General features: G+C 42.8%; 4 protein-coding genes across 11 annotated transcripts in view; all 4 read right to left on the reverse strand.

Moving 5' to 3' along the window:
- Nucleotides 1-27,475, reverse strand: part of LOC6619343 (heparan sulfate 2-O-sulfotransferase pipe) — a 38,956-nt gene that overhangs the window by 564 nt on the left and 10,917 nt on the right. The window contains exons 2-7 of one of the 8 annotated variants that reach the window (XM_032717976.1): nt 19,459-19,628; nt 13,831-13,889; nt 9,495-9,812; nt 9,194-9,438; nt 8,980-9,134; nt 8,736-8,915 (exon numbers count right to left, since the gene is read on the reverse strand). In XM_032717976.1, coding sequence (XP_032573867.1) covers nt 8,737-8,915; nt 8,980-9,134; nt 9,194-9,438; nt 9,495-9,812; nt 13,831-13,889; nt 19,459-19,628 — 1,126 coding nt within the window. In that variant the 3' untranslated portion in view covers nt 8,736. Of the gene's footprint in view, nt 1-188; nt 344-409; nt 970-3,337; nt 3,604-3,659; nt 3,815-3,885; nt 4,446-4,573; nt 4,848-4,913; nt 5,069-5,133; nt 5,697-5,943; nt 6,302-6,486; nt 6,642-6,699; nt 7,257-8,047; nt 8,618-8,735; nt 8,916-8,979; nt 9,135-9,193; nt 9,439-9,494; nt 9,813-10,038; nt 10,391-10,447; nt 10,603-10,658; nt 11,504-11,541; nt 12,019-12,312; nt 12,879-13,830; nt 13,890-19,458; nt 19,629-27,475 lie in introns of those variants that run through there. The other 7 variants (XM_032717975.1, XM_032717974.1, XM_032717972.1 and 4 more) reach the window with 7 other exon arrangements.
- Nucleotides 1,235-1,532, reverse strand: LOC6618409 (heparan sulfate 2-O-sulfotransferase pipe). Its single transcript, XM_032717982.1, has one exon. The coding sequence runs from the start codon at nt 1,474-1,476 to the stop codon at nt 1,282-1,284; it is 195 nt and encodes a 64-aa protein (XP_032573873.1). The 5' UTR covers nt 1,477-1,532; the 3' UTR covers nt 1,235-1,281.
- Nucleotides 2,314-3,347, reverse strand: LOC6618410 (heparan sulfate 2-O-sulfotransferase pipe). Its single transcript, XM_002042644.2, has 3 exons — nt 3,335-3,347; nt 2,712-3,297; nt 2,314-2,650 (listed from the first exon to the last, which is right to left on the reverse strand). Exons 1-3 carry the CDS (start codon nt 3,345-3,347, stop codon nt 2,449-2,451), a joined length of 801 nt encoding a protein of 266 aa, XP_002042680.2. The 3' UTR covers nt 2,314-2,448.
- Nucleotides 7,378-7,837, reverse strand: LOC6618414 (heparan sulfate 2-O-sulfotransferase pipe). Its single transcript, XM_032717981.1, has 2 exons — nt 7,698-7,837; nt 7,378-7,629 (listed from the first exon to the last, which is right to left on the reverse strand). Exons 1-2 carry the CDS (start codon nt 7,813-7,815, stop codon nt 7,463-7,465), a joined length of 285 nt encoding a protein of 94 aa, XP_032573872.1. The 5' UTR covers nt 7,816-7,837; the 3' UTR covers nt 7,378-7,462.

The raw sequence follows: 27,475 nt of genomic DNA on the forward strand, positions 1-27,475 counted from the left end.
AGCTCAGTTTTGCTAAGTTCACAGAACGATATCAATTATAAGATTGATACAACATTGTATAGAGCCACAAGTGGCTTTATTACTTATTACTTTGTACTACATAGAAGTGTAAAATGAAAACAAAAGCATTGAACAAATACGTTCTCATTATACTTACTATGTAGTTGACGCTGAGCTTATCAACTTACTTGCATAAATATCTCGAACGCCCTCAAAGAACCGTGGTACATATTTTTCAAGTACTGAGAGCGTGGTGTTCAAATCCTCCAGCACTCCAACCACCGCGTACTGCTGCTCTACGGCAAATTTGGCTCGTTCCAGTGCACCCACAGTATTGAAGGGTCTAGAAATTTAGGCACATCAATATGTTTAGAATTCTCTTCTCTTAGGGAAATGTTAAAAAACGTACGTGCACTCGTAGTCGTGACCGCAGAAGAATAAGCTCTGCCTGCGATGATCGCCGATTCCCTCCACGGTAACTCCTTGAGTATAGGTGCACTCCTGATCGCCATTGAGGACACACGTTTCGAAATCTTTTTTAAGCCAAGCGGGATGGGGCAATGGTAGATCCGGGAAAGCAGCTTTGCGCTCCACGAAGTACCACGGAGCCCTCACGTAGTAGAACCAGCTGATCACCCGCTCCACGGGATCGCGGACCACATTTAGGTAAATTGGTCTGGGCAAGTTGAATTTGGTAAAGTTGGTGAAGCACACATGCTTGATGAAGACAGAGGGTTCCGGAAGCTCGCTGATCACCTCGGCCATTTCCTGCTGCTGATCTTCCGCCAAGCGAATTGTCTCCACTTTCTGGACTGCATCGCGGTGGAACTGAAAATTATTGCGCTCCGAAAGTCGACGGAGGAGCTCCATGAACGTCTGACTTCCCACTTTGGGAACTCGATTGAAAAATACCAGCTCCATTTGTGCTTTGCGGGTATTGTTCAGATCCCGCACGTTAAGGGAGGACATCTGGTTAAGGATTACAGAATGTTATTAGAAATAATATCGAGGTAAATAGGGTTTAATATAAGTGTATATCATGTAATTTACCTTCAAATCCTTGGTGTTTGATATGCATTTGGGGGAATGGGAAACTATTCAGGACAAATGGGGTAAAATAGGAATAACTTAGGGGAACTTTTTTTAGCGACCTTGTACGAATAAAAGAGCTCAATTCGAAAGGAACCGTCCCTAAGGATTGGTTTATTCTTGTTAATAAAAACGCACTTATAACTTAACTATGTTCACTTTCTTTATTTGGTTTTTTGTAGTAAAGACCATTTAGTGAAGATTATTCTCGAATTGAAGGGCCAAATATTGCTTATACAAACGCTGCTTGCAGAAGTAGTAGAACTCATATTCGTTGGTAAAGTTTCGTCTTACCATCTCCCTGACATCCGCATCTATGTGGGGTTTGCGATTATTGCGATTCCGATTTCGGATGCTTTTGCTGTGCACTGAAAGAGATAACTCCATGACTCTCGATCCTTTCTCGATGATACCTGAACACTTTCGAGCCAAGCCCCTGAGATTACCTACACTTATATAGAAATCGAGCGTGATTGAAGAATCGGGGAACGTATTTCTCCAGCACAGTAAGGGTTATATTCCTCTCTTCCCAAGTGCCCACCACGGAGTACTCCTTCTCCACTCTACGTTTAGCTACTTGCGTAGCATGGTGGGAGTTAAAGGGTCTACAGAGGGGTATACTCAAAGGATAATTCAACGAGGTCTCAGGGGTACTCACAGGCAATCGGCTTCATTGCCGCAAAAGTAAAGGGTCTGTCTTTTAAAGTCCTGAATATAATCTGCCACAGCATGCTGGACAAAGAGACACTCAGGACTTCTACTTCTCACACACTCATTGAAACTCAGTTGGTACCACTCGTCGGGTCGCTCCCGTCGACCAGGATACATGCGCCTGTATATAGCTCTCTTCACCCGACACCTTCGCTTATAGAAATCTGTAATCATCCGGTCTATCGGATCCTTGACCAGCGAAATATAGATGGGCTTCTTGAATCCGTAGCTAGCAAAGTCCAACCAATTGGAGTGTGCCATATAGATCGATCCTTTCTCCAGTTCGATGGTCCATTCCGCTTCGGTTAGTTGCTCCTTTTCGGTTCGAGTTCTATTCATCGTCCTGACAGGTCCGTTGAGAACCACATTTATGTCATTCATGGCGGCCAATTGCCTGAAAAGTGGGACCATTTGCTCGCTGTCCACTCGGGTTGGTCGATTGAAGATCACAGTTTCAGAACCCGCGAATCGAGTATTGTTCAGATATATGGGGGTCACCCGTCCAAGCTGGGAAGTTCAGGGGTTTTGCATTAAATGCATTCAATGTCCAAGACAAAACACAGATGATTGATATGAAGAACGGAGTGTAAATTGTGTAACTAACTAAGACACAGTATTTTCCCAGGCGCAAGTAATACCCAAAAGTGTTCAAGTAGTCCCTAAAACATTTTTAAACCATTCGACATCGAACCTACACTCAAAAATATTCCTGACTCCCTTGAAGAACCGCGGTATATAAGCTTCGAATACCGTCAGAGTTATGTTAGTCTCCTCCCAAGTTCCTACGACTGCATAATCGCGCTCCACATGCAATTTGGCTAGTTGAATGGCGCGTTGAGAGTCGAAGGGTCTGAAAAGTACTCTCCACATCATCTTTCCAAATCTAACACAATAATTCCGAATCAACTTACAGACACTCCCTGTCGTGACCGCAGAAGAACAGGGTTTGTCTTTTATAATTACCCTCCGAATCTTTAATGCTTCCAGGCACGTACTGACACTCGGGGTCACCACTGCGAACACAATCGTTGTAGCTCTTTTTGAACCACTTCTCCGACTTAATTGGTGCGTTGGGAAATCGTCGATGGTGAATGGCATTGCGATATGCACTACGAACGTAGTAATACCAACTGATCATCCGCTCCACGGGATCGCGAACCAAGTTGATGTAGATGGGTCTTGGTAGCCGATATCTGCGGAAATCCAACCAATTGCAATGCTCTATGTATATGGTCCCCGGCTCCAACTCGGTCACCCAAATAGCCTGTATCATTTGCTCTTTAGGAGACCGGGTGCGGGACTTAATATCCATTGGTCCTTTGGTAACCACTGTCATGTTATTGTGGGGAGACATGGTTTGGGTGAGTTCCATCAGAGCTTCACTTCCAACTTTGGCTCCACGATTGAAGAAGAGCACCTCCAGCCTGGAGTGCCGAGTGTTGTTCAGCTTTTCATTGCTCAGCGAAGCAAGCTGTGATTTGTATAGATGGGATTGGTCTTAGGATTTCATAAGAAAAGCCTAAATGGTTTCTACATGTTAGTAACATAACTATTGAGTACTTTATTAACGAGCTACAGAAAAACTATGTCAAAATCTAAAGTTCAGTCTACGAATTCAAGAAAAATTCAGTCGTTCCAATTCGGTGCGCTTAAGGGCTATGTACTGCATATAGAGACGCTGTTTGCAGAAGTAGTAAAAGTCGTACTCATGGGTGAAATTCCTCCTGACCATGGCCCTGACATCTGCATCCACGTGAGGCTTTCTGTTATTGCGATTGCGATTCTGTAGGGACTTTTGGTACACTGGAAAGGAATTTCTTAAAATGGTAGTCCTAAGTTGTCTTTGATTGGGGTCTTACAGTGAAAGATCATTTTAGCTCTTGCGAAATAACGAGGTATATAGTGCTCCAAAACGGTTAGAGTTATATTGGTCTCTTCCCAAGTACCCACCACTGCGTATTCCGTTTCCACCCTACGTTTGGCTATCTGAACAGCCAGGGGAGAATTGAAAGGTCTGGAAAAGGGTTGGGATTAGAAGGACGACTCTTGAAAAAGTGAAGAATTGACCGCATCTACGGGACTCACAAACAGTCCTGATCGTGGCCGCAGAAGAATATTGTCTGCCTCTTGAAGTTCCCCTCCACATCGCGAACTGCCAGTGGAACATACTGGCATTCGGGGTCACCACTCCTCACACAGTCGTTGTAGCTCTTTTTGAACCAGGCCGTGGGCTTTAGAGGAGCCAGGGGATTGTTGCGGTAGAAAATGGCATTTCGGTAGGAGTTCCTGACGTAGTAATACCAGCTTATCATGCGCTCCACGGGGTCACGAACCAGGTTGATAAAGATGGGCTTGGGTAGATTGTACTCGTTGAAATCGATCCAAGGGACGTGCTCTATGTAGACGGATCCTTCGTCCAGGTTATAGATATAACCAGCTGTCTCAGCCTGAGCCCGTGGCTTCAGTTGCCTCTTCGATCTCTTGTTAATTCCGTACTTATCCACTTGGAAGTTGTTGATTTCCTGCAGATGCTCCATAAACTCCGTTAGCGACTCGCTGCCCACTTTGGCGCATCTCGTGAAAAAGAGGCGATCCATTTCGGCCTTGGCTGTGTTGTTCAATTGGCTAGGTGTTAGGCTAGCTAACTGTTTGGGGGAGGGGGTATGCGATAAGGGTTTTAGTGGCTTCATGGGAGGGTTTTATGTCACACAACAAACGATAAGACACACAGATGGGTTCAACGTGTAAATAAAGTGTGGGTCTAGTCTACGGGTTTACTGACTACTGGTTTATTGAATGGAAGATTTGTTCGCGCATATATCAACTACTACGATCTAAGGTCGGACTCCAAACCAACTAGTTTAACAGACCATGCACCTCCAACTCCTTCAGATTGAGGGCCAAATACTGTTTGTACAAGCGCTGCTTGCAGAAGTAGTAAAACTCGTACTCGTTAGTAAAGTTCCTGCGAATCATTTCCTTGACCTCGGGCTCTACAAACGGCTTGCGTTTGTTCTTGTTCCGATTGGTGATCTTGCTATTGTGCACTGTTTTTGGGGATTGAGAAGACAATGTCATTTCGCTGGATAGAAATTTGGGGACATGGGACCTACTTTCATACATGAGCTTCGCACCACGAAAGAAGCGTGGAATATAGTTCTCGAGAACGGTCAGGGTTATATTCGTGTCCTCCCAGCTGCCCACAACAGCATAATCCCTTTCCACGTGCTCCTTCGCCATTTGCACGGCAGTTGGTGAGTTAAAAGGTCTAAAAGATCACTATTAGCTTGGTCCATGGTGTTGGGGGAAACCTTATTGCTCCTATCTACTTACAGGCAATCGTCGTGATGGCCGCAATAAAATAAGGACTGCCTCTTAAAATTGGCAATCGAGTCCTTGACCGTGTGGGGCACGTATTGGCACTCGGGATCTCCACTCCTTACACAATCATTGAAGTTCTTCTTATACCAGGATTCGGGCTTTATTTTTTGATTGGGCCTCTTTCGGTACTCGATGGCATTCTTGTAGGAACTCCGAGCGTAAAAGAACCAGCTTATGACCCTCTCCACTGGATCGCGCACCAAATTGATGTAAATTGGCTTGGGTAGGTCGAACTCATCGAAGTCTAGCCAATTGATGTGCTCAATGTACATGGTGCCCTCCTCCAGATCGGCTACAAATTCGGCGGACTCACGTCTCTGATTTTTGTTCATTTGCCGAACGGTTCTGGTATGGAGACCACGTCTTTCCAGCGTTAGATCTTCGTTGTACTTTTCCAGCGCCATAAAGAGCTCCAGCATTGATTCACTTCCGACTTTGGCGGCGCGATTGAAAAACAGCACTTCGATTTCCGCGTGTTTTGTGTTGTTGAGGCGATTTGCGCTCAGTTGCTGAAGCTAAAGATGATAGGTATTCTATAACATGGGGTGCTTCTAATCCTGGTTAGTAAGCAGCGACCTTTCCAATTCTTCCCGACTTTCAAGCGAATAATAGTATATTCCGTAGAGTGCGAAGAATCGAAGAGAAAGAAATTATAGCTAAGCTTTGTTGGTTTGGTTATAAGCGATAGTTATAGATTAAGAGAAGGGCTTTAGCTTCATTTGATCTGCTTTCAAGCTTCTGAAGAATAATCCTCTGTATAAAATAGAGCTTATACTAGTAGTCCCGGAAAGTATTCCCATTAAAAAAATTTTTTAAAATTAAAGATGATGGAACAATCTATAATGTTTATACTCTCATCTTTATTAATTTATTTTGTAATATATCTAAGTAGACTAGTTGTTGATGACCATTTCTTTGGCCTCACTTAACATGGCCAATGACTTGTCCACTCGCTTGAGATCGTTCAGTTTGATGGCCAAGTACTGTTTGTGCAACCGCTGGCGGCAAAACTGATAAAATTCAATTTCACGAGTGAAATTCCGACGAACCATATCTAAAATATCCTGCGAAATGTGCGGCTTCATTGGGTTAACATTTTGCTTATCCGCATGCAAGCCCGCTGTAATATAATTAATTTTCTGAAATCTTTCCAATTCTGAAGAGTATTAAGAAGATATAACATCCAAAATCAAGAATCTACTGGTTTTAACATATATTCCAGCAATCTCCGGAATACGTTGATTACCAAGTCTTTCTTGATCCTGAAGATATCCTTCTCCCAACAAAATTCCCACCGAAACTTACAGTAATACATTTTGGAGGCATCTGCGAAATAGCGGGGAACGTAAGCCTCTAAAACGGCAAGGGTTTCGTTCGTGTGCTCCCAGGTTCCCACCACTGAGTACTCCCGTTCCACATTCATTTTGGCCAATTGAAGGGGCAGACGGGCATTGAAGGGTCTACAGAGGGGTTCGAGGTATCACTGAGAGAAAATGCGGCTATGCAACCCTAACTCACGTGCACTGGAACTCATTGTGACCGCAGAAGAACAAAGTTTGTCGCCGATGATCGCCCACATGTTCCAGCAGAGAATTCTCGATGTAGGTGCACACCTTTTCGCCACTCGTGACGCACTGATCGAATTCGGTGTTAACCCATTTGGGATTGGGCATTTCGCGATTATTGCGCCTCCTGCCGGGAACAAAGACCCACGGAGCCCGGATGTAGTAGTACCAGCTGATAACCCTCTCCACGGGATCCCGAACCATGTTGATGTAAATGGGTCTGGGCTGCTCGTGCTTGGTAAAGTTAAGGAAGTTCACGTGGCTGGCGAACACGGTGCCGTCAAGGTTAACAATATTATCGATCATGTCACTCTGCTCGGCGGTCTCCAAGATGGGAATAACGCCCCCCTGTTGGGGATCCTTTTCCACATCGTAGTCATGGACCTTCCCCAGCTGCCTCATAAGCTCAATCAGCTGCATACTTCCTGTCTTCGGAACCCGATTGAAAAACAACACGTCAATCTCGGCCTTGGGTGTATTGTTCAGCTTGTCAGGACTAAGCTGCAGGATCTGCAAAGGTCGTTGGTCACCCCGGAATTAATTTCTGATATGGGTGGCGGAGTGGAGAGTGAATTCAAGCAACCAAGCCATCCGAAATGATTAGTAGCGAAGGAAGGGAAAAAGACTCGAGTTGCAACTTAGGTGTATAGATCATTTGGCAAAACCCAGTATTCATTTCATGTTTGTAAACCTCAAGGTACTTAGTACTAATTCGACTAAAATTCGTTCTTATGCACTGCTATATACTGTTTGTAGAGTCGCTGCTTGATAAACATATATAGCTCTATCTCGAAGGCGAAACTGCTCTTCAGATACTCCTCCACATCCTTATCCAGATGAGTGTCATGCGAAACATTGTTTATCGTAAAATTTTTAGTGTTACCTAGAAAGGGAAGTTTAAAGTTAGCCGAGTTGAGTTCTCCTGAATTGAAGGCATTGACAACAACATACTGTAGTAGACTTTTGTGGCGTCGGTAAAAAACCGCGGTATATAGGCTTCTAACACAGCCAATGTCACATTTGTGTCCTCCCAACTACCCACAACGGCGTACTCCCGTTCCACATTCATTTTGGCGATTTGCGTGGTTGTTTCCGAGTTGAAATGCCTGGATAAGAACACCTTATATGCGAGAACATTCCGAATATCTATCTAATCAACGGCCAAGTTTTAAAGAAATAGGTACATATATGTTCTTCTAAATGAAGAATGAATTGATTGAGCTTGAGTTTCAAAGATGATGATGTAACCTATTTCTTTCTAACTTGGACTTGCGATAATAGTTTGATTTCCGTTTCGAGAGGACTAGGACCTACGTGCAAATTTCTGAGTTGCCACAAAGATGTAGAGAGAACCTCCTCCAATCGCCGTTGAAAGGATTGTGGGCGTCGAAAACACAATGCGGACTGACCCGCTTTCTGACGCAATCATTGAAGTTGGTATCGAAGAATTTCTTGGTCTGCATCGGCTTATTGGGATTCCGCATCAAGCTCTGGGCGAAGATCAGCGGATGGCGTTGGTAGTAGTAGGCACTAATCACCTTCTGAATGGGATGGCGAACCATATTGATGTAGATGGGACGCGGACTGTCGTACTGGGTGAAGTTGACCCAATTGGCGTGCTCCACGTAGACCGCGTGCTCCCCCAGCTCGAAGAGCTGCTCCACCAGATCCTTCTCATCCTCCTCGGATTCGGTAATCGACCTATAGGGACGCACGATATTTCTGTAGGTGTCAAATCCAAGACGATCACCCAGCTGCTTGATGAGCCGTGTCATCGACTGACTTCCTGTCTTTTCCAGGCGATTGTAGAATATGAAATCACGCTCCGCTTTGGGGGTATTATTCAAATGGGCGGGGTCCAAGTTTTCCAGCTTGAAAGTGGGGAGAGAAATAAGTGCGCTTCCTTCCACAAAAGTTATCAAAACCCATGACTTGACAGAAAATGAACTACAGAATTGTTAATAGAAAAACGAAAGGAGCACACAGATGTTCAGAAGTGCAAGTGCTTATTTATTGCAAAGTATTGCCGATACAAGCGCTGCTTGCAAAAGTAATAAAATTCGTATTCCTGGGTGAAGTTAGCCCGCATTATTTGCTTGATGCGTTCGCTAACTTTCGGCTTCCAGTGGTTGATATTCTCCTTCTGAAAGGCCAGGCCGGTTTTGGGTTCTATGGGAATGTGGAGGTATTTTTTTGTTAGCACCTCAAGGAAGGAAGCTTCAAGGGTCATTACCATAGTACAGCTCCATGCTGCCCTTGAAGAATCGCGGTATATAGTGCTCGAGCACTGTCAAAGTGACATTGGTGTCCTCCCAGGAACCAATCACTGAGAAATCTCGCTCTATGTTCTGCTTGGCTCTCGCAATTGCCGCCGGGGTATTGAAGGGTCTTGGGTGGAGAAACCGTACCGTTAAGACTGCGGATCACCCGGATATCAAACTACCTACTCGCAAATAGGGGAGTGTCCGCAGAAGAACAGGCTCTGACGCTTGTGATCGGCGGAATCGTCCTTGAACATAAGTCCGTAGTCATATCGACATTCCGGATCGTGTGTTAGGACGCAATCCTCAAAGTTCTTGGTGTAGTGGGTGCGATTCCCAAACTTCCCCGTCACCTTGTACATTTTGACAGAGTTCCAGGGAGTGCGTTTATAGTAGAACCAGCTGATCACTCGTTCTACGGGGTCTCGAATCTGATAAATCAAGGCTTATATGAGTAAACAGACTAGGGTCGCGATATTGCTCCTACCATGTTGATGTAGATTGGCTGGGGTAGGTTAAATGGGCGAATGTTCATGTAGTTCATGTGCTCTACATAGACAAAGGCTGGTTCCTCCTGTAATTCCAGGATGCGGGTGGCTTCCTCCTTTTGCCGCTCCACACCCCAGTATATTCCAGTGGGTTTCGAAAACGGAGACCTTTCGTTCTGAAAGTCGTTCTTTTTTCCCAGTTGAATCATCAACTCGATCAGCGTTTCACTGCCCGTCTTGGGAACTCGATTGTAGAAGATAATATCGCGAAAGTGAAACTTGGTGTTATTTAGAAACTTCGGATTTAATCGCCACAGCTGCAAAAGTTCAGGACATAGTTGTAGCAACAAAAAAGACAGACCCACAGATACTTTCAGCACAAATGAAGACACACAAAAAGCTCTTCACCGGATTGAAGTTACACAGAAAGCATCAAACACTGTGCTCACACGGAGGAATTTTAGTCACATAATGCCTTTTTAGATCATTTCGATTAAAGCGAGTGCGAGTTGCTCAAGAGTTGTATAAAGTGTTAAAAGATACTTATAGTTTTTCAGCTTCATTTATTTTAATGTGTTCTAGCAGTCCTGAGTTTTCTCGGTTTTCTTATACATTTCATACTGGCTTATCACTTATTCACTTTGTTCCTATCAAAGGTATCCTTACTAATAGGCCTCATTGTAGTCGTTTTGCTGTTCGGGTACCAGAAGATAGTCATCCTCCCCGAATCGCTCTCCATGACTTAGGGCGGCATACTGAAGATACAAACGCTGTTTGCAAAACTCGTAAAACTCGATCTCGTTGGTGAGATTTTTCCGCAGAATAAGTCTAGTTTCATCGCTGACGATTCGAGTGACATTGTTGCGATTCACCCGCGACAATCGGTCTTTTCCCACTGAAAAAATTGTGACGGATTCAGAAATATCCTCAGCTTGCATAATAACACGCTTACAGTAGTAGGCCACTTTGGCATTGCGGAAAAATCGCGGTATATACGCCTCCAAAACGGAGAGCGTTATATTCGTATCCTCCCAGGTGCCCACAACAGCGTACTCCGTCTCCACTGTCCTCTTGGCCTTTTGCATGGCCGCCTCCGAATTGAAGGGCCTATCCAAAGTTATGGGTTACGATCGTACTAACTGCCCTATCTACTTCCTACTTACATGCACAGCTTCTGATTCATGCCGCAGAAGAAGAGCGTCTGTCGTCGGTGATCGCCCACCGGATTCTTGATCTGCATTTGGGTGAACGTGCAGTGGGGATCGTGGTTCCGCACACAGGTGTCCAGATCGAGGTTCATGAACTCTTCCGAGGGCATGGGAATTGCTTTATCCCCCAATTTGGCCTGCATATCGCGATAGTACCACGGAGCCCTAATGTAATAGTGCCAGCTGATGATCCGATCGATCGGATCGCGAATCAAGTTGATATAAATGGGCTTGGGCAAGTGGAAGCGAGTGAAGTTTATGTAGGCTATGTGCTGGCTATATATGTGTGGCTTTGGTCGGGTCAGGAGATCGGCTATAAGATCATTCTGCCGCTGCTTGTTCATCACGATCGTTTCGTGGGCACTGCCCTTATTCCGAGCATGGGTGAAGCCATTGATCTTGCCCAGACGAGCCATCAGCTCCATCAGCGATTGACTGCCCACTTTCGGCACTCGATTGAAGAAGACAAAGTCCACCTCGGCGTACTTGGTGTTGTTCAGGAGATCGGCTTTGAAGTTGAAGTCTTCGCCTTCAGTGCTTCCCACAGCATTGGCCAAGTCATCGTCATTTTCCTCGACTTCATCCTCATCGTCTTCGTAGTGGACCTCATCTTCATTGTGCTTGTTGTCGGGAACAGCCAGTTGTTTGTCATGCGACGCCTTGTGATTGTGCCCATCGATCTTTTCCTGGTGATGCACATGATGGTGATGCGAGTGGTGATCATGATGGTGTCCATGTGCCGTTGGAGTTCGCAGCTCCTCTTCGCTGCTCCGGCGATCGTGAACATTATATCCGACCTTCTGCATGGATGATACGCTGTGTAAGACTAAATCTGTGCGAAATCTACCGAAGCTAGCCCAATCGAAAGTTCACCAAGGGTTAGAATTATACCGGAAAGATCGAAAAGATCGAAGCAGAACGAAAGTTAGCATAGTTTTATTACTCTTCAACGAACCCTTAGGGACTAAATTCCTGCTAATCCCGCAGCTTGGGATCTTCTTCCAGCTTTAGGGCTATATACTGCTTGTAGAGCCGGTGCCTGATGAACTGATACAACTCGATTTCCCGGGTGAGGTTCTGGCTGAGAACGGCCCTCGCCTTGTCACTGAGACTGGGTCTGTAGGTATTCCTGTTTACGTTTCCCAAACTTTTCTTTACAGCGTAGTACTCGTCCTTGGCCCCACTGAAGAATCGCGGGATATAACCCTCGAGAACGGACAGCGTGATGTTCGTATCCTCCCAGGTTCCCACCACTGCGTAGTGCTCTTCCACATTCTTCTTGGCCCGCTGCATGGCCTCATGGGAGTTGAAGGGCCTGCAGTTGGTTGGGTTTCACTCAGTTCTCGATCTTACTTCTTGAGATATCGGGTGGGGTTTTAGCCAAAGGAGCGGTTGATCCAAATGTGGAAACTGGCTATAAAATTCGCACCTTCGACTTGAATCATTGACTTTGTCCGAAAGAACTTGGTTGATGTTGGGTTGGAACAGATCCTCAAATATTATCGATATTATTATTTAGAAACCTATATCTTTACATAGCTCTTAGTCATCACTTTTCGAACAACCTCTCCTCTAGCTTCTACCACCCATCGCTAGGAGGACTACTCACATGCACACCGCCATGTTCTGACCGCAGAGATACAGTGACTGTCGCCTATGATCGCCCAAATTGCCCATTTCCATTTGCTCGTACACACACTCGGGATCGCGTTCCTCGATGCAGCGGTTAAAGTCCTTCTTGAGCCAATCTATGCTGGGCAGTACGATGGCATCTCCAAACATTTCCTTTCTCTCCGCGAAATGCCAGGGGGCGCGGACATAGTAGAACCAGCTGACCAGCCGCTCGATGGGATCTCGCACCATATTGATGTATATGGGCCAGGGTTCGTCCAGCAGGTCGAAGTCCAGGAAGGCCACGTGCTTCGTATAGCTATTGGCTTTGGTGCAGTTGATTACTTCGGTGCGGATAAAGTTTTTGGCGTAGGCGTCGTGCATGTTGACCACTTCGTAGAATCCCTCGACATCGCGACGCGCCTCGAAGTTGTGGCGCTTGCCCAGGATCTTGAGCAACTCCATCATCTTCTCGCTGCCGGTCTTGGTGATCCGATTGAAGAACAGCGTGTCCACTTGGGCGCGAGGAGTGTTGTTCAGCTGGGTGGTGGTCAGGTGTCTTAGCTGCCGGATTGCAAAAGTTGGGAGTGCTAGTTGGAGTAGTTTTCAGCTGGCGGTTTGCTTGGAGTTGGGATCACAGACACAGAGTTACACGCACATAAACGAGTCAAACACAAGTAGGACAACATGTAAACTTTTATAAAAATAGACTTTAAGCGGTTGCGTTTTTATTTATTTTTTGTTCAATTTACTCAAGCAACACACAAGGCACCTGGAGGCATCCCATCATCTTAGAAATTTCGCAAGAAGTTGCTCCAGCACAGCTGGGTATTTGGGCATAAATACTAAGCCTCCCCGCAACGGACACTTACCTTTGCTTTTTAATCTTTATAAATCGATTTTCTATCGCTCTATGTCGCAACTAGCTAACGAGTCAACCAACATCGAAAAAAAAAATCATAGGACTGCGCACTGACAAAATTCGAGGACAGAGTCGAAGTGTAATTTTCGTAGTTCGGTTAGTGTTAGGATAGATTCTGTATAGGATAGTGTAGAGCTAACTAGGATCGGAACAGGTATAGTTGTAGATATAGGGATAGCTGATAGTCTACCAGATGGCTAATTGGCTAATCTTTCTTATTCTAGTGTGTGTGTGGTGGGGTGTTGTTTGTGTTGTGTTGTATGCATGTGGGTGGGTGGGTGAGGTCTCAACTGGAGAAAGCTACAGATATTATGCAATTCTCGCCTGACACAATGAGTGCGACAAAGACAGCGCATGAGCGAGACAGAGACAGAGAGATAATGAGGTTTTCTGGGCAGGCAAATGCTAAATGTATGCTGAATGCTGTAGGCCAAATGCAATATCAATCACCAAGGAGCTGAAGCTACCGTTGATGGACTTTCATCGATGGTTTCTCTTTTCCGCTTTATGAACCACCAGTAATGTATGCAACAATGTTTACGGCGATATGGTAAAATGCAGGATATACCAGGTTTATGGAACTGCTTAGCTTACCTGGCCAGTGCTCTTCAGATATTGGAAGGTGCCGTGCAGGGTGTTGATGTCATCGTGCTCTGAAAGATGTCGTAAAGTTTGATTAAAAGGTTGTAAAAACCATAATAGTAATAAATTGCTTTGCTTTACAATATCATAATGAATCACAGGCCAACTTCGCTCTACGATCGTCAACTCAAAAATCAGCATTTTGAACGACCTCACGATTATCCCATTATCGTCTAACGCCGCCTTAATAACTAATATCAGTTATCATCTCGACCCCAATTAAAGTGAAATACTCGGTGACCTTAAAATGTGACGCCAAAAAAGGAAGCAGACCGAGTACTTTTACTTTTGATTTGGGCCCGCAAGTGTTTATGCAATATTCGAATGGGATGGATGAAGCTGAGGCGCAAGTCGAAGTTGAAGCCATTTGATAAATAAATAAAGACGAGTGCAATAAATATGCAAGCTCATGATGATTCCTTTCACTTTGCCGGCTCTCATGGGATGCGATAGGGATCATCTCCGGCGGATTCGAAAGGCCTCCCCATTTCTTCCCTTCCCCAAAAAGTAGCAGCAAACAACGCATGCAAATGGAGTTTCCTGCGTGTCGTGTGGTCAATTAAAATGCTGATGCCAGGCATTTGTCCATTGCGAAGTCGTAGGCAGTGCATTCAATTTGAGTACGGCTGGCAAATGACTGCAATTGATCAGATGGACAGGATATGCGGAAAACATCTTGATTTTCAAGTGTGCTGCGGCTCGGTCGCACCACTTTTCTTTTGGCCAGGTCTCGGTTTTTATGGCCAAGTATGTATTTCATAATTCGCCGCGAACTGGACGAGGAAGTCTGCGCATATCCAGTCCAATTGCCTTTAAACCAGATCCGTTGTATTTGGTCAATTGGGCAGTTTCGTTGGAAAATGCGAATGAATGAAAGTGTTGCACCGACTGGTTTCAGCACCGCTTGCTGCACAAAAAACCACCGACAACAAAGTCACTGAACCAGGAGTGAAACACATTTTGCGGTCGAAACCTTAAAATAGAAGCCAGCTCCCTGCATTTTTATTTGTCACTTTTTAGCTGGATTCTCTTACGAGTTTTGTGTGCTTTCGTTTCGTGCGGTTTGCAAATTGGGTCACATCCCATCCAGTTCGCCTCTCGATTTGCTCTGATTGGATTCGACTTCGCATTTCTCTGCTGTTCTAATGCAACCTTCAATCTCGGCCTAGCTCCGGTTATTGGCCATTTGTCCGAAGGTGAACCACGTAGCATATGTCGCTGTTTATTAAGTTGTGGCATTTAAGAACAAACATGTGAATTTATTATAGGGTGTGGTCTGCTCGCAGGCTATCATGTGGTAAGAAATAACTGAGGAAATAAATTTTGAAAAATATAAACTAGTTGGGATTGGGGTACATTATTCAGATTTTCATCTTTGAACAAGTCTTTCTCAACACCTGGCATATTAGATCAAGTGAAATCCATTCATTAAGTGTCTAATGACTTATAATTAGGTATACCTACTACTTAAAAGCACATACCAAATAGAATAGGTAATCGGGATTTAAACTTTTCCGTATTCTACTCGAAACTTCCTTATATAAATATATATAGAAATATATATAGACCCACCTAAAACCTCATTCATTAGGTTAATGTTATGTTTCACTTCTCAATCTCCCCATCGCACCCAATCTTAAGATCCGACTCTAAAATTATCCGAGCCCCTTGGAACCGCCCATGCTAACACAAATTGCTTGCTTGCCTACATTTTCCAGCTGAATTGGACCTCAGCTCCAAAACATTTATTTTGGCTATCCAGTGAACTTTACACAGTCGAAAAAAGTATCTAAAACTAAGATAAACCATTGGGCAAGTATCTAAATTATAACAAGCATAACTTATATGTTAGTTGTACTTAAGAATGCATCCTTTCGTACTTTTCCGGTATAGTTTCAAACTTAATTTGATAATATGATAATAATAATTTGATAATATGATTTAGAAATACTTTCTCTCTCTGTAGGTTGAGGTAGCACACATAGCCATTGGTGCTATTTTTATGGGTGTTTGGGTCTGTGGCTCAGTTCGTGTCTTGCGACTGTCTAATTGAAAATAAAGCAGCTGCCCGGTTCGGTAGTGAGCGCAAAGAACTGGTTTGCTATGCATTTTAGCCAGGGGCAAAGTTGGCATTGCACATTTTTGCCAAGATTGTTGTTAGCGTGCCAGTTGAAGGTGCAAACAATTGTTGCGTTGGTTTCTTACTACCGAGACAATGGCTTGTGACAGGTAGAGTGCCGAAAGGTTCCAAAGACGGTTGATCTATTAAATACAGAGATCCGACAGATTTGTTGGGAGAAGGGAGAAATAATAGATTTCGAAAAATTGTGCGATATCAAGACATACAGGCCATATTCATCATTCTCAGTACGATATATAAAGTTCCAAAAACATCGAAATGAGTGCTGTATGTTCACGTACAATAATTAATCTACTGGCTTTAAGAAATATGGTCTTGTAAATTGATTGCATGTTAAAATGAGTTTAATCAAGTAAATAGATATAATAATATACTAATAATAATGAAAATAACCTAAAACAGCCAATGCGCTGCCTGTTTATAATACATTAACATGGTTGCTTAATTACTGTTTTTGAAAATTGGTAAATTTCTTTAATAAATCTAAGCCACTCGCCTTGAATTTATACTTTTTAAAATCCGCAAGAATCTTTCGATTTTCCCCTGCTCATTTCCATTTGCGCGTTAGACCACGAAATTAACAAGCCGCCAGACAACATGGCTTGCATCGTTCGGCACCGTTAATTAAGTTAAGTCAAGTTCAATGTTGCCAGCCAAATAAATATGTACGTACGTATAAAAATAAGTACAAAACGCCGGGCAGACAGAAAAAATCGACAGCTGCCGGCGGCAACAAATGGTGTCATCATCATCATGATGGCTTAAACGAGCATGTTGAGTACGTCGTCATATTCGTATCTTTATCTCGTACTCGACCCCAAGTCGTGTGAGTCAATTAAATGAAATATTTATGAATGGATGAGCACTGTGGCGCACTGGAAGGTAAACCTTTTTTCTAGCACTTCACACTGTTTATTTCGTTTTGTAGTTAGCCCAGAGAAAAAAACTCCATCAGCGTCACACGGTGCTGCACACTTGTCCATGATTTTCGAAAATATTTTCTTTTCTTTTTTCTCAGCTATTTGCTGCACTTTTTTATTTTTACCATTAGCCGGGTTTATGTTTTTCTGAGAGGGGCTAACCGGGGACAATTTGTAACTGTCGGCAATTGACGCGTGCGCAGACGCAAATGCAACAGCGGCAACAATGAAGATGCCACCAGCTGGCATCTGGCATCTCCTGACCTCCGGAAGGTCCGTGGAGCATCTGGCCCGACTTTATCCTCTTGCACATCATCATTATCATCATCATCACTCACGGCACAGTGGAAAATCGACTTGGCCTGCGGAATTTTAGCTACAAATTCACTCGAAGAGGGTATTTTAGTATTAGCTAAGCAATTAATAGATATTTTCAGCCCACAAAAATTATTCATATATGTACATATATATAAAAAAGGAAATAATTATCTGTTATTATATTTGGTTCTTGAAATTAATATCTTGCTTATAATAAGTACCAAATGAAGGTTTTTAGAAACAGTGCTCTAAAATTTTACAAATTCGCTGGTGCTAGCAGAAAGTAAGCAGCTAAAAAATCGCTTATTGGTCAGGGTATTCATATTTCGGTGTCGTAGAGAGGCTTTCTCATTTCCCCAGTGCTGGCATCAGCTGACTGCTGTTGTTGTTTGGCAATCACCGCAGTTAGGCGTGAAGTCTTCTGTTTTCTTCTCCTCGGCCCCTTCAACTCGCGTTTTTACCGCGAAAATCCAGCAACCGAGTGGAGATCACTTGGCACAGCTGTCGTTGGAGCCGCGATGTTGGGGCAACTTTGCCTAATTTGCAAGCGCCCGCCAAACTTCCGGCATGGAAATTAGGGTTTTGCATTTCCAGGGAGCTTGATTCGATTATATATTGTTCCGCGGTTGCCTAATGACAGCATTATTAGTCGGTTGCAGCGGCCTAATTTGTGGCTATATGGATATATGGAGTGGCAGAATCTCAAGTGGGTGCCCCCCACAAACACTTATTTTCATTTCATTGCAGCCAGTTTCATATTTTATTGCCTATGCACTCAAGTGCGGTTTCCTTTTTGGAATTCGGAGTATGTTTGGCAAACATTGTTGTGGAGCAAAAAGGTGTCAAGTGATGGCTTTTGTGGCTGATGGTAATGAGATCTCAATGGGGAGCATTTCGAATTGTTTGGAAATGCTTAACACTCAGAAAGAAGCGCAAAGTAAGCAAGGGGAAACTTAGCATACATACAAATATTATAAATTATTGATTTATAATCTATTATTTTTATTATCTCATATATACACGTACATAGGCGCTTTAGTTAAAAAGCACAAACAGACTAGCGTATTTCATTGCAATTAATCCTCGATTTCCTTTTCACATTATCTTTGTTTACTAATTGAATTAATAATATTACAATCAATATGTTTCATTATTTATCTCGGCCACAAAAACAAAAACGAGCTTAACGCTAGTCAAAAGGTTAAATTCCCAGTCACGCTGATAATGCCTCTAACCTCTTCCCCAGCGAACCTGTCGCTCCTAAATAATTTATTAATGCACTAAAGTATTGGCAAAAAAGGACTCCCCATTTACAAATACATGCAACATAAACAAACTCATGCACATTGTAATTAAAATGTGCATAGCACATATTTGTAGAAACTGAAATATATGTATATGTAAGTATGCATCGACCATTTGCTGTGTTGTTTTAAATGGCCAGTTTATTAGTGCCAAATGTGTAAATTCTCACATATTTGTATTTACTCTTTGCGCTACATTTGGAAAATAGAACATAATTAATTCACGAGCTCTAATTTGAACTAAAACGATCCACTAATTTATGGCAACCGCCAACGCAAAATATTAACAAAGGTCTTAGCCCCGCGGAATCTGTTATTTTTATACTTTTTCCATGGCCTGAGGCTTGGGTCAATGTGGTAATTAAAAATCAATTGGGCGTATCTGGAAATCGAATGAGATACTACATATATTGGAAGGGTGGATTCGGCCATTCTATAAGAAAGGGGTTCTAACAAGCATGTATTATGTGCTCAAAGATAATATATCTCCTATTAAAAGTAGTAACCACTTATGTCGTCTAAATGGCAGTAGTAGATATTATTATATCTAATACCATATCTTTGAGTATGCACATTTCCAAAAGCTTTCCGCTAATATCCACCAATCGTACCCTGTTTTCCATCCACCGTTTTTATCACTTCTCGCACAAAGCTTCCTGTCCAAATCTGATGCCCTGTTCCGATAGGCAACGCAACGCGAATGCAATCGAGCGCATCTTCTGGCCCACAACCTGGCCTTGTGTCCATTGTTCCGCGATGGAAGATGGATGAGATGAGATAAGATGAGTCGAGATGAGATGAGATGCGGTGCAGTGCGGTGCGTTAGATATGCACGTGAGATAGTGGTGGCTGGGGGAAGTGGGTATCTGTATCTGAAACTAGGGGAATAGTGACTTACTGCCGCCCGCATCGTGTCCGCTGATGTGGTTGCCCGTTAGACCGAGGGCCGAAAACTCGGATGGCTGCAGCTTCACCTCCATCTCCTTGAGGCGACTGTTCAGTTTGTTGGTGTGCATGAACAGGAAGAAGGTGCACGAAATAGCCAGCAGGGCGATCAGCTCGACGGAACTGCAAGAGAACAAGCAAATTAATTGTCAGTCAAAGGTTAGCCAAAGCGCGAACAAAGGAGTATGGCGTCTGTTCGCCATTCATAATAGCCATTAAGCTTTTATAATTTACGCCAAATTGGTTTTTAGCAGCTATTATTTCATTTACACTTCGAATTGCTGTCACAAACAGCCAGCTCCGGGCTCTCCATGCTGCCCACGCTCCCCAGGATTCCCCAGGATCCCCAGGATTCGCAGGACTCACAGGACTCGGCGGCAGAGAAAGGTGGCATAGGGGCAAAGGTCCAGGCAGCGGGACTACAAAGTGTGCGCTGTGACAACATTTAATTAAGTTCTGAAAAGCCGGAACGGAATGAAACGAAACAACAAAGCAAAAATCGGCGAAGGGACACAAGAAATGCACTGGCAGTGGATGGGGGAGAAATTGCAAAAATTATAAAAGAAATTATCAAACAACTGGGACTGAGTTGTGGGGTGTTGCTCCAAGGAATACCTGACAGGTGTGCGGTACAGCTCAGCGATTGAGGTATTTAAATCGGCCATTAAAAGGATCAACTTATTGGAAAAAATTAACCTTACAATCGAAAACAGTATTTTAATGTATTTTTAATTTAAATAAGTAGTTGGGAAATATATAAATACCAATTAAATATTAAATGGTTCTCGAAAATTATTAAAAAACAAGCTAAGAACAAAAAACAATATAAGAAGGATAGTAGTAATAACTTAAATTTTGTAAGCGATATTATCAATTAAAAAAACAAATCGCTGAAAAGCTTTTATATCCATGATCAACTCTCCTAATCGACTGATTCAAAACCATCCATGCAAATATATGTGAGCTTTATAACGTGGAAAATAAGAGTAATGCATCTTTTTCTGATCCTCTACTTTAACTTAAGTCCTCTCAGGATATTTTGCTCTCCAGGACGAGGATTTTGCTCGAATAGGAACGGAGTTCCAGGAGGTGTCTCCACTTTTTGTGGAATTATTTTGCTTGAGCTCAAACGCCAGTTCAAACGACTTTCAATTGTTTTCCTTCTATGCATATATTTTCATACCAAATTGAATTCGCAGCGTTCAGATTTGGCATTACTTTTGCTTGAGTCGGTAAGCCAGGGCGGACAACAATGACCCAGTTGGAAGGACTTAGCCGAGTTGCAACAGACCGGACAACCTTTTGTGGGTCCTGGTCAGTCGGTAGTGGAGCACACACAAAAACTATATAGCTAAGTTGGGTGTATTTTCATTTTGTTTTGATATTTTTGCTCTGCCCAGCGTTGATAACAAAACACAGAAGAAAGAAATAGAAAGAAAACAACGAACCTACTAAAGAGAGTTGCAAAATAAAACGAGGCAAAAATTGCAATGCAAACAATTTTCTTTGGCAACTTTTTAATGCAGCTGTCCGTGGCTCCACTGGACGGACAGTCGGGCAGAAAAAAAAAACGAAATTAAAAGCAAAAAAACAGAGTGTATGTATTTTTTATTGTTGGCTTTTGTTGGCATAAATCTACGGGCAGATAGCACGAAAACTGGGCAGACAAACACGAGGAAACTTAAAAAACGGTATCAAAATAATAATGACAATAAATGCGGCCATAGAAGGGAGACAAGCTGGAGAAAGAAACCGGCCAAAAATGGGGCTAAAACCGAAAGCTAAAATACACTCCAAGTTTAGTGGTCTATAATATATTCAAGCACAAATCAACATTTCTATAAAAATGCTTATTTTAATATTAGATATCAAGATTTCTTAAAGCTATGCTTATCATTGTGTACAATTTATGGGTTTATAATCTTTTTTGGGAGTTCCAAAGTTTTGACAAGTACGAAATGCACAATAAAAATCTATAATGACCCCCAGCTATCCCCCCCTTAGCTGCTTAGTCTAGTTTGAGGGATCTTGTTTAGTTTGTCATCAGGTGCACAGACTAATTTATTTCGAAGGACTGCACTGGAGCTGCTCAGCTGGGCGGAATGTCAAAAGGAGGGGAAACCGGGGAACGCCGGTAAAATCCCAGGTCAGACTTCAGTGTATCTGTGTCTGTGTATCAGTGTAAATGTATCTGCAGGATAGACAGATGCAATTGATAGTCGAAACTGTATCCAGGAGGCTGGCCAGAAGGAAAAGCTTAGACGCTCACCTGCTGTGTGGAATCAGCTCAAGTTGCTCAGTATATGAGCGTTTTTTTGGGGAGGCTTCATTTCATTAGCCCACAGTGCCCGCCAAAAGTTTGCGGCTTATGTGCAGGCGAATGTTCCGGCTGGCCATTCATGGCACCGTTTTTTTTCCCAACTTATTGTTAAAGTTGACACTACAGTGCCACGCAAATCCCACTTAAGCGCTCTGGCCCCCAAAACTTGTACTTTTACCTGAGCATATCCCAACTTTGTTACTCACACACACTTGCGGTCAGAATGAAAGTATTTCTTAGAACTTAAGAACTAACAAACAGAACTAAGATATTCTTATATGGAAAATCATATGCTTTTTGTTTTAATGATTTGATTTTGCATGATCATAACATGTAGGGTATAAAATTAATAGCTGTAGTAGCAGCTTTTATAATCTTGCTCGTAATTATATAATATATATTTTTTGGCCAGCCCCAACAAAAAGGCTCGAATTTATTGACATTTTGTTGGCTACTCCCATTGGAACGGCGTCGTGTAAATGCCGAAAGTTATGTGATTATTAAAATAATTTTACGTGACTGCGTCGATTTCTTTGGACGATTCTGCAGGGAAAGTTCTGGGGACTTGCGAGTTGGGGGCCTGTAGATATCGGTTGGTCCAACTGCAGTTCGTTTGCTGCCACGTAGCACATGTGCAGGCCATTAGGGACCCAGAACCCGGGACCTCGGCCACACTTGGTTCGTTAGCGCTTTTTTTGGGACTTTCAACATGGTACTATAGTATACTATATGTATGCGATGCGAGTTCTATTTCCCTTGCTTCGGTGTGGGCGGTGGCGGAGTGGGCGTGGCAAGCGGGGGATGTGGCTCCAAGAGTAATAGCTTCGAGCTCGATTTCCACAGTGGCACAGTTGGCTACAACTTCATCAAGATGATTGAAATATGTGCGTGCATGTTGGTAATGAGTGAAATGGGACGAAGAGTTATAGATATTCGTAAGCTAAAGCTGTCGTTTGCCAGACCGAAATTTAAGCTATTTTTATGGGGTATTTTTGAATAGTTTATAACTTACAAGCCAGCTCCTTAAATGGTAGATCTACGAGTATAAGCGATGTCTAACTGTTTTTGTGCTAAGGTAGTTATGATATGCCTTTGGGCATGTTCTGCATCTAACAGCCATGACTATGGGTACGATTATTCCTACGGTTCATGCATATCCAGCAATTTTTCAGCGAATTCAATTCCCATCTCGGAGCGGAGAAATTGCAGAATCACCAAGAAGTTGCCATAGAACGCTGAGTTCATTGGCCAAGATGTTTTCCGTTTATCCGTCAGCATTTGTTGGCCAACAGACCGCATCGGGCTTCGAAATGGAATAAGTCAGCTGCCGTTGCATGCAAATTGCTCGCCATTTCCGCTCATTGTCATTCGACTGCCCATACACGTAAGCCTAGGCAGCAACTACCATCTACCAACTGCAAACATAATTTAATTAAACGATGGCAAATTTTCCACCTAATCAAACTGTAAAACGGCAAGCGACCGACCAAATTGCAGCCAGTTTCCAAGGCATTAGAAATGAAGAAAAACTACAGTGGAGCTTGGATAAGTCCAACAATAAGAAAAAATACCAAGTGCCTTAGCAAACCTCACATTATTTAGTTCTAAAAATCATGGGTATATATCTATTTGATGTGATTGAACGTATGTGTATGATTGAGGATGCGGATTGCGGACTTTGCACCACCAGCAAACCACTCAAAATATGCTTCAGTGGAATATGTATGTACAGTGAAGCAACCCCAGTTGACGCAGCTCCAACTCGGTTTACTTGCAGAGCAGGCGCAACAAATTGTTTGAGACATGAAGATTTCTTTCGCAATGGGTCCGATATTCGATGGGGGGATCTGCGAAGATGAAACAACCGAATCGCGCTTGGAAGCCGCACACTCCAATCAATACACGCTATAGGCAAGTTTTCGAAAGGTGTTTGAACCCAGATTTGCCCCCAAGCCAGCGGCATTGCGATTAGAAGTGGCCAAACAAGTTGAAAGAACGCGAGTGCTGGAAATATGAAATCATTGGATCGAGGAACACCTTTGGATGTTCTGGACCCGACTCGGTGGAAAGAACTATTCATTGTTGGGCATTAGCATTTCGGCGGCACCATGACATAACCCAAGCCCTAGCCGGCAGATCTTTTAATAACTAGTTTGCCCCCGGGTCAGACCATGATTTGCCTGATTTAGTATGCAAAGAAATTGAATTTTATTCGCGCTTTCGGCTTTTTGGCGTAACAAAAGTTCAACAAACTTTCAGACCGCGCATTTATTTTTTGGAACCTTTCGCTTGACTTTTGGCTGGCATCTGGCATTCGCAATCCATGAGCACTTCATTAGGCAATTTTCGTGGGTCCGGCTCAAAGGCACATTAAAATTGTCAACTGAGGTCAGTTAATGAGGCCTTCCGCTGTAGGTTGTGTAAGCCCGTAGGAAAAGTGTGTGAGAAGCGAGAGAGGTGCAATGAGAGAGGGGTGCAATGAGGTCGAGGGGTCACGGTTCAATCTCTAAAGCTGGGGGTTCCGTTAGGCCTTATCCCCAGACAGTGGGCATATTCGGGGTCATTTAAGGCAGTTTCTCGGGATTTAATCATCGAGAGGAAATGTACTAGGTTTTTATTTGGAACGTTGCATAGTCAAAGAGATGGAAGTTTCATATTTGGGTAGTTTTACAGAAGTTTAATGGAAAATCTTCTAGCTTTAAGATCTACCAGACGTTGTGCGATGCCAAGACCTCTCAGGTGACATTTACGAGTAATCACATTTCCCTTGGGGCTTGGTCCACAGGCGGCATTCGCCTGGCCCACTCCCAATAAAACTATTAACTCTAATCTGATAGCTGGCTCCATGACATGGGCCAGCATATAGATAGACATCAGCAAAAGCGGCAAGAGAACGGGCCGAAATCTCGGCTCAAAGCGAAACTAGGCCAATTGTAATTAAAACGTCCTACGTGCCCCTGTCGATGATTTTCGGTTTACTTGGCAGTAGATGGGGCCAAAACTGACCCACATCGAGCAGTAATAGTTCGTGGCAAATCTCAGATGAAAAGTGCGTACCGGAAGCTCTCTGTTTCGAAAATGTGACCGTAGAAAATTGGGATAAAAACGTCAGTTTCGACCGATTGGGCCAATTGAGCAATTGAATTTAGTGACGTCACGAAAAGTGAAGTAAAGCAAGGTTCGAAAATACACAATAATAATAATAAAATAATATTTTGATTAGAAAGTTGTATAATCTCGAAAGAGACGAGCGCTGCGATCCGAGTCATGTGAATTTTTTATGCAATTGTTTTTCTTTTCAGTCTTTTGGTTTTTGTTTTTGCACGTAGCCTCCCAATTTCGGGTGGAAAAAGAGTCGGAGTCGGAGTCTCGGGGGCGGCTGATATTGTATTGTATAAGTGGGTATAGTCGTGGAAATAGCAACAATTTCCAGCTGTCTGAAAAGCCAGCAAAGCTTGGCATATGATTTAATTGAAGCCGCAAAACACAAGCAGCAACAATCGTCCACAGATTGGAACTGTGTTTATTTTAATTTCACAAATGTTATGCCATTTTTTAACTACATTTTACCATTATTCTTCGTTTTTTCGCTTTGCATTCGGCGCTGCTCTTTTATTTCGTTATTTTTCTGTGGTTTGTTTACTCTAATAACAAGACTCTGTCAGCATTTAAAAACTCATCAAAAAACGAAAAAAATCAGTTATCCTCGTTTTTCACTGCGTTTTATGTGGTAAAGTAATTGTGATCAATTTTAAGTAAACAAGCGAACGGCACTGAAAAAAGTTGGGTCAACACAATTGCTTTTAGACAATGTTTAAACAGGGTGAGATGGTCTAACAAATTTGCCTGGACTTTAATGGAATTTCGGTAGTGGCTTTTGAATGGGGCAAGCGTTTTTGGCGCTTTGGTCTTGTGCTACCAAAACTAAATTATTGCCACAAAAATGTGGAGCATCATAGTCTATTAAGTTCGCCATAAATTATTCTCATTAAATTAAAATCCGTTCGATAAATGGTTTGATCTGATAATTAATTTTACGTATAACGTATTTAAAATGCTTGCTTATTAATTTAATGAGAATAAATAAATTAAATAGTTTTATTAGCTAATTAATTGTAATTATAGCCTTTTAAACATGTTTATATTCTAATTCGGGATAATGGCCAGCCCAGCTGCTATTTTCACCATTTTCCATGCTAGGGAGTCATCAGCTTTCGAGTTTAATGAGTACAGCCTCGAAATCTGATTACAATCAAGCCGAAGGCGACGACTTGCCCGAAATTATTTTAATCTGCTTCGGCACGCTCAAGTTAAATATAATACAACAAATAAGAGTTAATGACTTTGCCAGCCGGAGCGTTCAATAGCCGCAAAATAACAATCAAAAACAAAAACGATTACTGCAGATATGCTGGTGGAAAAGAAAATATTCCGAAGGCATTTCACGCCTGTATCGAATATCGTAAATCCCATACCGTGTGGCATAAAGTGGCGCTTAACACGCACTTAAAAAAATGGAGTTGAATGCGCGGAGTGGGGCAATATCCCCCACCCTGTTCTGCCACTCCCACTCCACCGCCCACCTTTCTCCCCTTTCTCTATCTCATGACTTACTTCCATCCATCAGCTGGGCTTGTTGCGAATAATTCACGTTTCAAATAGAACGTGATCCCATAAAAGAAAGCTGGCTAAAAAGTAAAAAGTAAAAAGAAAAATAAAATCCCAACCGGACACTGGATTCTGTGCTGGGAATGGGTCTTCTTTTCGATCAAATGGCTAACAGCGGTTGCTGTGTAATAGACGCAAAAAGCACAAATACAACTCAACTTTCAATTGCGAATTGTGCGGCGTTTTCAAGGAACGTGCAACTGCAACGCTCCGCTGCAAATCTGTCACTCCCCCCGCCGCCCAGCGACAAATTGTTTTTGCTTAACCCGATACAAATAGATACAGATAGGTAGTACAGTACAGCATCAATAGATTGAACACATATTTGGTTCACATCTTTGGCATTTTTCAGTCTTTCATTGCTTCAACCATTTAACTACTATAATGTTTACAACTTTTTATATAATTTTTAAAAAAATCGTGTTAGCTAAGTTCGTCTGTAGTTAGATAGCCAGATGGATGGATGTATCTGTGCGAATGGAGCTGCGGCTAAAAGTCAGAGTCACAGTCATGGTCGTTGAATAAAAGTGTCAATCTTAGCCAGCAACATCATCATTATCGCCCTCATGATTATCGGTGGTAAGACAATTTGCTCTTTTGTCTTCGAAAAAATGAAAAAAAACGTGCTGGCAAAAATTGAATGGAAAGTAACTCACAAAAGTGACAGCTGTTTGTAGACTTTGAGCTGGAGTAATATATGCACAACGTTTTATTAAACATTTTTTAGTTTGTCAAATGCACAAAGGCACTTCATTGTTGTAGTTCCTAGTTGTTCCTATGTTCTTCCTAATTTAACAGTTTAGAGTTATCAAAGGATAGGTTATCATTAATATTTACCTTCCTTATTATAACTACTTTTGTAGATTCCGTAAATTATGTTCAAACAAGCACCTTTTTGGACCATTGTTGCAATTTCTGAAGTTTTTGGCTTGCACAGCTCTTTTTAAAGCATCCAATTAAAATGCCATTCCAGCCATTTCGT

Source organism: Drosophila sechellia, chromosome 3L, assembly GCF_004382195.2.
Source record: "Drosophila sechellia strain sech25 chromosome 3L, ASM438219v1, whole genome shotgun sequence".
In the NCBI taxonomy this organism is placed as follows: Eukaryota; Metazoa; Arthropoda; class Insecta; order Diptera; family Drosophilidae; genus Drosophila; species Drosophila sechellia.

Bases quoted from the DNA above. Each gene is read 5' to 3' on its own strand.
- LOC6618409 (XM_032717982.1), bottom strand. From the start codon at position 1,476: ATGGAGTTATCTCTTTCAGTGCACAGCAAAAGCATCCGAAATCGGAAT.
- LOC6618414 (XM_032717981.1), bottom strand. From the start codon at position 7,815: ATGAATGTGGAACGGGAGTACGCCGTTGTGGGTAGTTGGGAGGACACA. The intron at 7,630-7,697 runs GTATGTTGTTGT...TTCCCTTTCTAG, and splicing joins CGCCACAAAAGTCTACTACA to GTAACACTAAAAATTTTACG.
- LOC6618410 (XM_002042644.2), bottom strand. The intron at 2,651-2,711 runs GTAAGTTGATTC...AGTACTTTTCAG, and splicing joins GGTCACGACAGGGAGTGTCT to ACCCTTCGACTCTCAACGCG.